We start from the raw sequence: 12,457 nt of genomic DNA, 5'->3' as shown, positions 1-12,457 counted from the left end.
AACATGTTAACGTACATTTGAAATACAACTGCACCAAAGAGGAGCAAAACTTCAGACACATTCACAGTAAATAGAGCAAGAGAGATTCCACTAATCCAGGCATTTCTATTTAGTGCTGTGGGCTGATTTAACCAGTAGAGTCCTAGTTTTGGCTAGGATAGAGTTAATTTCTTCCTAGCAGCCAAAGTAGTGCCCTGTTTGGGAGTGAGGATGGAGCAGTGCTGATAACACACCGATGTTTTAGCTGTTGCTGAGCAGTCAGGGACTTTTCAGCTTCTCATGATGCCCTGCTAACAAGAAGTGGGGGGCACCCAGGAAGCTGGGAGGGGACACAGCTAGGACAGGTGGCCCAAACTGGCCAAAGAGGGTATTCCATGCCAATTCCATCATGCTCAGCATAAAGGAGGGCTGGTGGGGGGAGGAGCAGGCAGCTCCAGGACGCACGGTTTTGGGGACGGTCCAGTTTTGGGACAGCTCTGAGCTGTACGGCCCAAGTTGTGTGGCTTGGTGAAACACTGCGTCATGTATCACCAGTTTCATATATTTTGCTATGAAGTCCCATTATTATTATTATTATTATATCTATTGCTCTGCTATCCCAGTAAACTATCTTTATCCCAACCCGCGAGGTTTTGGTTTGTCTGGTTTTCTTTCCCCTCCCTTCCCCCTTACCCCAAATCCACACACACACTCCCTCTTAGAGATTGAGAGGCTGCATGGTGCCCAGCTCTCAGCTGGGACACAAACACGACACACAGTTACCCCATTTCATTAAGGCACAGGTAAAGTATTAAACATCAGTGAAACCAAAACCAATGTGCTAAATTACTTTAGGGTTAAACTGATGTCACATCACTTGAAGAAGTACCTAAAATTCCACCACCTACCAGTCAGGCTTGGAAATTGTGGGGACTCACTGGGGCAGAAAATAAACCCAAGTGAGAGACTACGAGCACTTCCTGGCACAGGCTAATGGGGTGTCAGTGAGGATTACAGAACCTGCTTCTGGTCTGGACAATCTACCAACTCCTAGGGCTTGGCCAGAGTAGACTGTGCTTAGACCACCACAGTGGACTGCATCAAAGGAAGGAAAATCCATCCACCTAACAGGGCATCTAAAGCAAGAGGAGCGACTGCTGAGGAAAAGCTGAGGGAACTGGAGTTGTTTAACCTGGAGAAAAGGAGGCTGAGGGAAGACCCTATTGCTCCCTACAACTCCCTGAAAGGCGGTTGTAGTGAGATGGGTGTTAGAATCTGCTCCCAAGTAAAAAGTGACAGGACAAGAGGAAACGGCCTCAAGTTACACCAGAGGAGGTTTGGATCGGATATTAGGAAAAATTTCTTCATGCAAAGGGTTGTCAAGCACCAGGACAGCCTGCCCAGAGAAGTGGTTGAATCGCCATCCCTGGGGGTATTTAAAAGATGTGTAGATGTGCCACTTAGGGACAGGGTTTAATGGTAGACTTGGCAGTTTTAGGTTAACGGTTGGACTCAATGATCTTAAAGGTCTTTTCCAACCTAAATGATTCTGCAGGAGCACTAGCAAGCAGGTGCTGAGGCAAGTTCAAAGAGCACTTGTTTTCCTAAAAGACCTTTCAGGAGAAATAAGGTGTCTGAGTATTCAGCCTGAATTCAGTCTTGGTGGAAAAGGAACTGGGAAAATAGTCATTTTAGGATGTTCCTGCAGGACTGACCAAAATGGAGACATGGATAGGCAAATTTTACCTGGATTGGAAGAAAAGCAATCCCACTTATCCAGTCAGTGAGCAGGTCCATGGTGCATGCCATACCACTTAGGGTCTTCAAGAGGTCCCACAACACACAGTTCAGCTGGCTGAGCAGGCAGGTGGATAAAGAAGTTCTAACTACTTTTGCAAACCCTCCTGAGTGGCTCTGAAAAGCCTGCAGTCCACACAGGATCTCACGGGATTATCCAGTGGTCTAACACCAGACTGGTTGTACCTGCAGCTATCAGGGAAACACATCCAGGCCAGAGCACATCTTACCCCAGCCACCCTTTGGAGCACACTTTGAGCATGCAACCAGAAGCCACTGCTCTTGCACTCTGGAGCACATCTTCCAGGTTACAGAAACTTCAAAACTAGAATCATGGATGGTTGAAGAAGTGGATATTCAGACAATAGAGCTGAGGGCAAGGCTGAGAGGCCAGTGCTGATGGGTGCTGCTTCCTCTGCTCCTCCCTGACACAAGCCTGGAACAGGTTCTCACCAGAAACAGAGGGACTTTTATATCACATAGGCACCACTAAGAAGATCAGTTTCAAGTCAAGAGATAAAGAAAATATGCAGGTTGGAGAAACAGCCAACTGGGAGGATAAGTGTAGAGACAGCCTCACACTCCTCTGCACAGATAGTGCAATAGTACCTTGAATTTTCAGGATCATCTGAATCAGCTTCAGTGTCCAGAGGCTGTTTATTCAAGCCACAAAAAGTTCTGCAGAAGAAAATGCATGGAACTGCTTTTTTTCAGTAGGATCAGGAGTGATGCTCAAAGCAAAAAAGAGAAGCCAGGGAAAAGGGACAGGGTCCAGGTCCAGATCCACAAAATAAGAAGTTTAAACTGTTGACATCTTCTCATTGTTACAAATTAATAATCTGATTTGGGTCTTTTCTGAAATATGCAGAAACCACTGTGACAGCACTTTGCTTGTGTGGGACCACAGCTTGGCTATAACTGGGGATATAAGCACAGGATGAACACACTACAGGTGTTCAGATGTACTTTGTCCCCATGATGCTGGCACACCCAGTTGCTCAAGGGATTTGCAGATCAGTTCTATCTGTGCTAAATGTCCACGCCGCCATCAGCTTGACGTGACACACAGTGCAGTCTGGAAGATTCCAGCGAGAAGTTTATTCATTCACTGCATAAACACAGGGGTTGTGTTCACTAGTTAAAATCTTTAATCCAGGAGACCTCTTGAAGGCTCAACCAAAGAAATCTATTCACCATTTTTATAGGAGTTTTAAGATCCCCACCAATGGGTCAGGTATCTTTGCTCACAACATGGAACTTGAAACCAATTTTAAGCTAGATAAGCAGAAAGGTGTTCATAGGTCCATGGCAGATCCACTATGAAGTTGCCAATACATGAATTATGAATCCACATACCTGTCTGGATGCTCATAAAGAAAGCAGACAATCGTAGCCCAATCCATCATCTGTCTTATTCCCATTGCATCTCAGTAAGTAACAGCTCCAGTTGGGATGTTATTTGTGATTTTTGCCAGCTGCAGCAATGATTAGGAGTTGTGGATCCGCTGGTTTGAGTCACAATTTGTGACATTAAGTAGGTTTCCCATTGCCAGGGTATCCACAAAACTTTAATTTATTAAGATTAAAGTTCAAGGCTAAGTATTTTTCCAACATAGCCATACCTATGGTTTTATCCAGTCCTTATTCAACATTCAAGGCTATTCAGTATGAAGGATGAAAGAGAGGTGTGCAAAGTGAGGTTGCCACCAGCACCTCATTATCTCTGTTTCCAGGCTTGTTAGGTACCGGCAAACGAGACAAGCTCTTAGCAGCACTAAAAGTAACCAGGGATGTACTGGGAGTGTCATTAGCATACAAAACAAGAAAAGGCCTGGACTGATGTAGTACCAAGGAATGAAACCAGACACAAAGCTCGGCAATTTCTGCTTCAGACAGGAAGATGCAGCAATCTTTATGGGCCTGACTGAAGAAGTAATGCTGGCTACAGAAGTCGTACTCAGACAACTAAAGAGACTACTGGAAGCAACACTTGGCACAGATGGCAATATCCTAAGACTGTATCAAATAGCCAGCAACTATAGCTGCCAAATAGCCAGCAACTATAGCTGGAAGAATATGTTGTAATATTATGGTGCCTAGAGACAAGGAAAAAAGTTAGAAACACAGGATTTTCTCATGGAACATTTTAATAGGGGGCTTGAAAGCAGAAGTGTATGCTCAATTATAGTTGGAATTATGGAAAGGAAAGGCATTATAAATACACTAATGTTTGTTTTGAATTCTTCCTCATCTTGGTAGTAACAATAATCCGGCAGAATGAGTTAAGGAGGGATAAGATACCTCCTGGGTACAACCACCACAGCATCAAGCATGCAAACAACCCTTGTCTCTGCTTGTCCTTCAATTAGTGAGGATTTTCATGGTTCATTACCTTCCCCATGACTTAGCTTTCTTTTTTGGGGGATTGGATACTCTGGAGTTTGGACACAGTGTAGCAAATGCTTTGGTATGCTTTCAGTCTGCTAGAATTCCAACGAATGCTTTCAGACCTTGGGTATTCTTGGACTTTGGGAAGACAGCTGGTGGTCTTGAACCAAAAAAGCTTTGAATTACACAGGGCTGATCTCAAAAGATTTCCTAAAATTGCCAGAACTTTGAATATGGCTGTGAAGTTACAACACAGCTGTATTATTCTATGCAATTCAGTTGTAACAGAGCATCTCATGAATAGGGATATGACATCACCACAGCGTCAGTATGGTAACCTTTTGGTGTAGATGGATGAATTTTTCAGATCCAGAGTACTGATGAGAACATTACCAGAGGCATGCAGCAGATGCCCTTCTGCAGACACCTTGAGACACTGAGATGAGAATGATGAAACATGTCTTCCAAAGCTACTTTTTCCACGTAGACTTAAAGACTTTTCCCCTACAATTCAAGATGAGATTCTGATCAAGGAAATCTGGAACAGTTTGGCTGATGTCCAATTTTTACTAGAAGCAGGAAGGATTTATTTTAAACAGAGTAAGACCAATTAGAGGGAGAGATGATTTTCTGTCATTCTGACCAAGCGCCCAAAGAAATGGCACTCTCCAGTTCAAGCCCCAGGAGGCTTACATGACACTTGTGACGCTCTTCTCTTTGTGCAGAGACAGTTCCCTGCCAGCCACATTGGCAGCTACAAAGTTTTAATGTGTCCTTCAGAATGAGGCAGCTATCTTGGCTTTCAGTGCAGGATCAGATGAAGGTAAATTAAGTCAATCTGATGCCAGAAAGCCAGTTCCTGCAGCATATGCATTGGTCATGTTGCAGGTACACCTCCCTAGTTTATTGCACTCCCCCTGTAAGAATGATTGCCTCCTCCCACTTTTGCTACAGAAGGTATTTGGGGAGGTCAGTGATGTAGATGTGAAGCCAACCTTTAGTTTTTTGGGTTTATGAACTGGTAAAAAAGTTCAGGAATCACAACTGAGCCTATCAGCATGACCATGAACTTTTCAGGAACTTCAAAGAGGTGGCTGGGGGGGGTCATCACAGACAATCAGGCAGCTAAAGCAGAACATCTCATGGTGCTTAAGAGGGAAGGCATCAGAATGCCACATAGTAGAAGTACTTTTCATTCAACACATGCTCCACTTGGCCAATGAAACCATAGTAAGCATGCAGCTCCACATCAACAAACATCAACACATCAACAACCAGGCCTCAAGGGCTTTACAGGGTCACATGTAGCAGCAAGGATTCTGGAGACAGATAAGGACTTCAGACTAGCATAATGATAAATATGGCACAGCAGTCTTGCAATCTCTGAGCAAGGGCACGGGGCCAGCCTAAAACAAAACACATGTATGTAAATATATGGCAGTAGATTGGTGGACCGACAGTTTTGGACAAAGGGACAGAGAGAAGATCTTGAAAGACTTAAGTTTCCGCCCACTTATACCACAAGGTCCTTACCTGTGCTAAATGATCCTGATATCCCTGTTCGTTGTTTTTTTTTTTTTTTAATTGAAGCTTCTATCTACAGTCAGGGCACTCTTTATGTCTAGAAAATTCCCAGACAAAGACAAGTTAAGGCCTTCCAATAAACCGTCGAATTTGGGCATCATCCCTGTTGTCAGACAAAGTTTTGTTTAACTGCATAAGAAACAAAATGTCACAATCACAGGTATTTCAGATGCACTCACATTTTACTTCATGAATTTAAAAATTACTCTTTTTATTATTTTTTTTCTCTCCTACAAATTGCAGTTATATGGTCTGGCCAGGACAATACCGTTCTAGATACCACTAAAAATGGTCCTAAATTTTAGTACTAAAAAGGAGAGGGGGGCAATTAATGATTTTGTCCTACATACTACATTGAAAGAACAAGACAATAATCAGACAGAAAATACAGCTGACATCTAGCATTTCTAAGCACTGGAAGGCTCTCACAGGTTTGGGAAAATGATTTACTCTCTATCGATTAAAGCAGCAGCTAAACATGGATGACTGATCTTATTTTGCCAGTTTTTAGTCCACGCCGGGTACAGAGAAATAGAGAGGATAATTCGACACAGGAAATTCAGAGGTTGATACTATTGCTACACTATTTAAAAGTCCAAGCTGTGAATGGTCACCTTTCAAGCAGACTCTGGGAGTTGTCTATCTAGTAGTGTCGGAGGAGATAGAGCCTTAATTCCAAAGGTCAAAATCATGGTAATTTTCTGAAGCAAAACAAAACCCAAAGTCTCTCAAGAAACCTCCCTCAGTAACAATAAGAGTACATTGTCTGAAAGAAAAGTAATCAGATTTCCAGGCACACTTTGTAAGTAATCTTGTTTACTGTAATTTTGCAACAGCTTTTATAAATTTTTCATCTGAAATCAGGAAGACTACAGTTTGTATTCTGACAGGGTGAAATAGCTGAGTAAGTGGAATACATCCCTGTGTGGTTGGCTGTGTTTGAGAACACTTAAAAATACATTGCCATAAAAAAGAAAAGTTGACTCAGATATCACAGTGATGTATTTCAACAGCCAAATAAAAAATTAAAACAGAAGGAAAGTCTCTCGCTCCCATTGGGTTCTTACGGGTTTTTTTAGGAAAGCCTAGAACATAAAAATGGTTTGTGCTTCATGAATATTCATTTCTTCCTGAACTATGTCCGATCCCACCTTCCATGTTCTAAGCTGTTGCTTGAAGTACAAGGGAGAAACACAAACCAAGTGTTATGGCGAGTTGTTTTGGAATTTTGTTTCCACGATGGTCTTAAGCAACTTTCAGTAAAATCTCAACTGCTCTGTATGGAAACTAAAGGAAACAACTGTTAAGAAAGATTTCCTTTAACTTCAGATGCACAGCATAGACCTACACACAGCTAATCCACTTCACTTCCATCGTGCCTCCTTTCTAAAATCAAATGTCGAATCAATTTCGTACCTACTGGATTGGCAAAATAAAGACAAGGGTATTAATACTGGCTCTCACAGGTCAGGCACTCATAACTGCTTGCCCCTTTTATATCATCAGGCACAAAAAAATGACTGAGATTGCACAGCTATATAAGAAGAATAGTCTTTATTCAGGTGCGGGAGAAGGAGATCTTCAGGAATACATTAAGCACAAACGCAACCAGAGCTAGACTATAATAAAACTCTTTTAGGTGAAACTCTGGGCAAGGATCCAAAGGATTTTGCCCAACATCCTGTGGCTGGAAGTCCATATAGGCAAGCTTTCTCTCTGCCTGAAGTTACTTTCATCCGCTGACTGGAAACTTTAAGGATGAGCCCCACCTCTCTCTCCACTCACCCCGTCCAGTTGTTAAGCCACAGGAAGATAAAGGCTCAGGAAAAAGGTTTTAAAAGCATTTTTTTTTCCTCTTCCGGTATGTCTGGAATTCCAAATGCAGACTGAACTACAAAATGCACTCTTTCTGAAGTAGCCTGGCGAGATTCAGCCAGCACATAGTTTTGTTTCCATAACTTTCAATAGCCCTTCGATCTGGGCCCAGCGTTGTGCCACCGCTGCTCATGAACTAATTACCTCATAAATGGAATTAGGGAAATAAGTGTGTGCAACCTGTAAAGAAGCTGTAGATCATACCACAACTGAAAAGTGTGAAATTTAATGCTAAACACAGTCAATCCCAACTTCTGTTGCCTTGACTGTAGGCAAGTATCGCTGACACCTCCACACCAATCTAAGTCTCAGCCTCGGTATCTGCTGGACATCCATGTTTATCATTGGTCCTTTCAGCCCTGATGGACAAGCAGTCAAGTTAATTCACCAGTAGGTGCTAAGACTTTGAACCCATATTTTCTACATGGAGCTCCAAAACTGGAACATGTACAGAGTAAACAACTGAATTATGAGGTATCGCCGTTCCTGGCCTTACATCATCTTTTTTACAACTGTTCTGCATTTAGTAGGAATGGCACTTTAAACAAAAAGCTGGAAAAACAATGAATTCAAATACTAAAAGGAACTAAGGCAGCAATTAACTCCAAATAAAGCTAATCCTGCAAGCAGTTCCTGCAGTTTTTAAGACAAAAGTTTGGTCCTAACAAGCAAGAAAGCAAGATTCTCTGTCTGTTTAAGCAAACACTGTTATGTGCCGTGCCTCTAGAAGAGAACCCAGTAGATTATGCTAGCCTACTCATCCTCGCTTTTAGAGACCAGTAGCTCTATTCAACAAACATTAAGCTTTCCAGAAGACTATTAAAAGATTATTTAAGAAGAAAAAAAAAAGTCTAAGACACACACACACACCCCCCTCCTCAGTCCCCCATGCTTTACTTCAGAAGCACACGGTAATGCAAACAGCCTGCCTCTCAGCAGCAGCAGCGGCAGGAAAACTCTGTGAGGAGCAGGAATTTTACTGCCCTCTGCAGTTTGTCCCTTTGCCTTCAACGCGAGGGCAAAACGCCACAGAGATTTCGGGGTGAGACAGACGGATCCCGACCGTCACCTGCCGCCGCGAGATGTTTTCCCCTCCCGAAGGCCGGATGCCCCCACGATGGGCATGCAGGAAAGGTACCCGGCCGACCAAACTTCCACCTCCGTTCGAAAGGGGAGGCTGCGCTGTCCCAAAAGCTTTCCCGAGAAAATGGGTCAAACGGTGGAAAACGGTATAATGAGTGGGAGAAACAAGGCGCGGGGGGGGGGGGGGGACGGGGGGGGAGGATGGCGGGGAGCACGGCCCCTGCTTCCTTGCCATGAAAACCTTACTTCAGGCACCGGCATGGACTGCGTTTTTTGTGCGGCGATTTAAACCCTGCCACGGAAAGGCCGGCGCGGCGACGCTGCCAGTTGGAAAGGAGCGGAGCCAATGAATTAAGTGAATTAAACTCGATGCGCTTGTTGACTCAGTTCTCGCCCCATCAGCCGCGCTGCCTCCGTTCCGCCGTCGCCTCTAAACATCGGGCAGCAAAGTTTGGGCGGGGGATCCCCGGGCCCCGCAGCCGCTGCCCGCCGCCACCCCGGCGCCTCCCGCCACCAACTTTCCTCCGCAGGAGCAGCAGCAGCACCCGCTCTCGCCCGCCCCGTCCCGTTCTGCCCCGCCCGGCTCCGTTCGGCGGAGGGCGCCGGGTGCGGAGATGCCACAGCCGGGCGGCGGGCGCGGGGATGCCGGGCGACGGGAGCGGGGATGCCGGGTCCCGGACCGGGAGGGCGTCTCTTACCAGCCCGGAGGCGAAGAAAACGGCGAGCAAGGCCAGGCAGGCGCCCATCACGATGAGGAGCAGGAAGACGATGAGCGGGTGCTGCTGGCTCATGCAGTAGTAGGACTCGTAGAGCCAGTCCCGGGAGCGGGACTGCTCACCGCTCGCCCCGCAGCCGCCGCCACCCGCCTGCTCTGCCCGCTCCAGCAGGTAGCGGCGTCTCCTCCTCATCATCATCGCTTCTTGCCACATCGGGCAGAGCCCGCGCAACTCCCTCAGCGCCGCCGCCGCCGCCGCCGCTGCTGCAGGAGGCAGCCGGGGAGTGGAGCGGGGCGCGCTCCCGCGCGGGAGGCGGAGAGGAGGAGCCGCGGCGGCGGCGGCGGCAGCGGCATGGTGCGCCGGGCGGCCGCGGCCGCTGCGTAGCCAGCCCGGGGCTTGGTGCGCCTCCGGAAAGCACCACCCCGCAAGCACATGCCTTGCCCGGCTCCTCCGGAGGTGGGGGCGGGAGGCTCGCTCCTCCTCGCCGAGGAGGGGAGGGGAGCGGGCGGCCTCCCAGAGCGAGCGCCCAAGGGCGGCGGAGAGTGCTGGGAGGCGGCTCCGCGGGCGACCGTGAAAACAGCCCCTGCCCCGCGCCCCTCTGCCCCGGTGCCGGGAGATGCCCGAGGGGCAGGGGCACCTGCCGTGGCCCCCGCCTGCGCGCGGCCGGGAGGCATCGCCGCCCCCGCAGGGGTCCGGTGCTTCCGCAGGTGCCTCTCCCCGCGGCGACCGGGCGGCTGCAGGTAGCCGGGTGCCGTGCCGGGGGGTGAGCTGTGAGCCGCTCCTGCGCCCACCCGCCGCGGCCCCGGCCCGGCTGCCCCAGGGGACGCCGCAGCGGGCCAGCCCTGGGGCGCGCCGCGCCTTCCCGCGGGTGCGGGGCAGCACCTCCCCGCGCGAGAGGGAGGTAGGCTTGGAAAACTCTTTGAGGTGACTCCTAAGGGAGCGGGCTTGGCTGAATCTCCTTTTTAAAAACACATACTTCTTGGGTTTGGGTTCGGTTTTGTCAAAACCAAGCATTCGAGTTAGGAAACAGCACAACAGCCGTTTTCCGCAGCTTTTCTTGCTCCGAAGGACACCGTGCTCCCTTACAAAGCAGGCGCTTGAGACAAACTGGAATGCTCGTTAGTCTTCCTAACAAAGCAGACCCTTGAAACAAACGGGACATGTAACTGACTAAAGTTGCGTGCCCATCATGGACAGCATTTACCAGCCAAAGTTGTGTAAGCACACGCACATGATTCTCCTTCCCCAGCTCACTGCCTCCCTGAATGTCCCTCCTCACAGGACAAATCCCTTTCTGACCCACTCTCCGGCCTCTGCTGTTGCTTTGCTGCATCCTTTACCTCTGAGAGGATGCAGGGATGCCTAAGCTTCACAGGGAGAGGAAGAGACTGAAGTGACATGGATGCTACTGGGCCTAAATGTATCAGGAGCAAAAGGGATTTGGGCGTACTACAATACTGCAGAGGGTGAAAATTTGGGGCTACCATTAAGTGGTCATGAGACTTTTAGAAAAGAGGCTAACCATTAGCCCCATGGAAGAGAAGGCAGGTAACTAGGATCTTATGGACCAAAACTCCTCTTTAATGCCAAATAATGCCTTCTTTCTCTACCACTTCACGATTTTATCCAGAAGAAGAGTACCACCAGTGTAACAAAGCCAACAGTACATATTGCTTAGAAGCCCTGTCCTTATACTTCTTAAATTCCTCGTGTTTGACGCACAGATGAAGTCTGATCATCCCTGCACCCTCCCCATTCCTCTCAGCTGGCAGGAAGAAAAGCTCCTTGGCTTTCACTCTTCCTTCCTCTCAAGTGTTTGCTGGGGCCGAAGGAACAGATGAGGAAGAAGTAGAAAGTTTCAACTGCGCCCACTGTTCTGGGAGAGAGAGGGTGAAAAACTCAAAAGCAGCAATGATAAGATTGAAGGATGAACACAAATCTATGTGGGGAGAACATTCTGGCAGAATTAATTGCTGGGAAGGAGTTAGTAGAGGTGGGTGTGAGAATTTTTGCAACATGAAAAGGCTTTACTTGCAGTCACTTCAGAAATTGTAGAGTTGGCCACCCTCACTGTCACACACACATATGTAGTGGGATAAACAAGGGGAGTTTGAAAAAATCAAGAGACAAAAACCAGAATTACAACATAAAACTTATCTGAAAAGCAGATTGCAATATTTGGGATTTCAAGGCATCTTAAGTTTTGCTCTCTCAAGGATGGGAAGACCAACGTCACATATGTACTTATTTAAAATACAAGAATAATTACATGATGCTATATGGACTCATAAAAGTGTGCAAGATCAGAACAGGAACATGAAGCATGTTCTCTCTTCCATGTATACAGCAACCATCCCCTGAAAACTATTTGAAATGTGCTACGTTAATACTGGTGATAGTGGTTGTCTTTCTTCCCCTTGCTGATTGTTCTTTAATAGCTTTCTACTACTTTCTGCCTCTCTGAACTTGAAGAGAAAAGGGCATTCCAAAGAGTTTACTATGATGATCATGTCATTTGTTTGTTATTTTCAGTAAGATCTTATGCCTGTAACAGCTAATTCCTCATTATATTAGTCTCATGCAATTTCTCAGGAAATAAAATTATAATTCCACAGAAAAAGAACTTAATTAACCCAAATGCTGCCCAGTGGTATCTCATGCCTTTCCAGAGCGATGAGTTAAGCATAACTCTCTTCCTTTGTTCTGAAAGACCAGACATAAGGTGTTTCAATGGATGAGCAAAAGGAAGTGCCAAGTTATGCTTCCAATTGTCTCTGTTTTCTTTCCCACCTTACAGACTCAACCCCTGTACTTTGCTTCTCCAAACTAGAAACCTACATCTTTCAATTCATTCTTCGAACTCCAGCTAGGAACATCCCACAAGTTAATGTCTAGAACCCCCATCAGTCCTTAGAGCAGATTTACGGTTAGGGACAAAGGTCTGGTGGGAAAAAAATGTACTGTCACGTAATTATAACTGAGCCATTCTATATAGGGACAAAGTAATTAAAACTGCACAGTACCGAAATCTGAAT

General features: G+C 46.6%; 1 protein-coding gene across 1 annotated transcript in view; it reads right to left on the bottom strand.

The window, feature by feature from the left end:
* The window catches only part of ADCY2 (adenylate cyclase 2), a gene marked incomplete at both ends in the record, with an annotated part of 216,402 nt that extends 206,767 nt beyond the window's left edge, over positions 1-9,635 (bottom strand). The window contains one exon of the mRNA XM_084279914.1: positions 9,405-9,635. Coding sequence (XP_084136040.1) covers positions 9,405-9,635 — 231 coding nt within the window. The remainder of the gene's footprint in view (positions 1-9,404) is intronic.
* Between the last annotated feature and the right edge of the window lie 2,822 nt (positions 9,636-12,457).

Source organism: Gallinula chloropus (assembly GCF_964237585.1).
Source record: "Gallinula chloropus genome assembly, chromosome: 2".
NCBI lineage: Eukaryota > Metazoa > Chordata > Aves > Gruiformes > Rallidae > Gallinula > Gallinula chloropus.
Note: the sequence above shows the minus strand (reverse complement) of the source record. Positions and strands in the feature narration are given on the sequence as shown.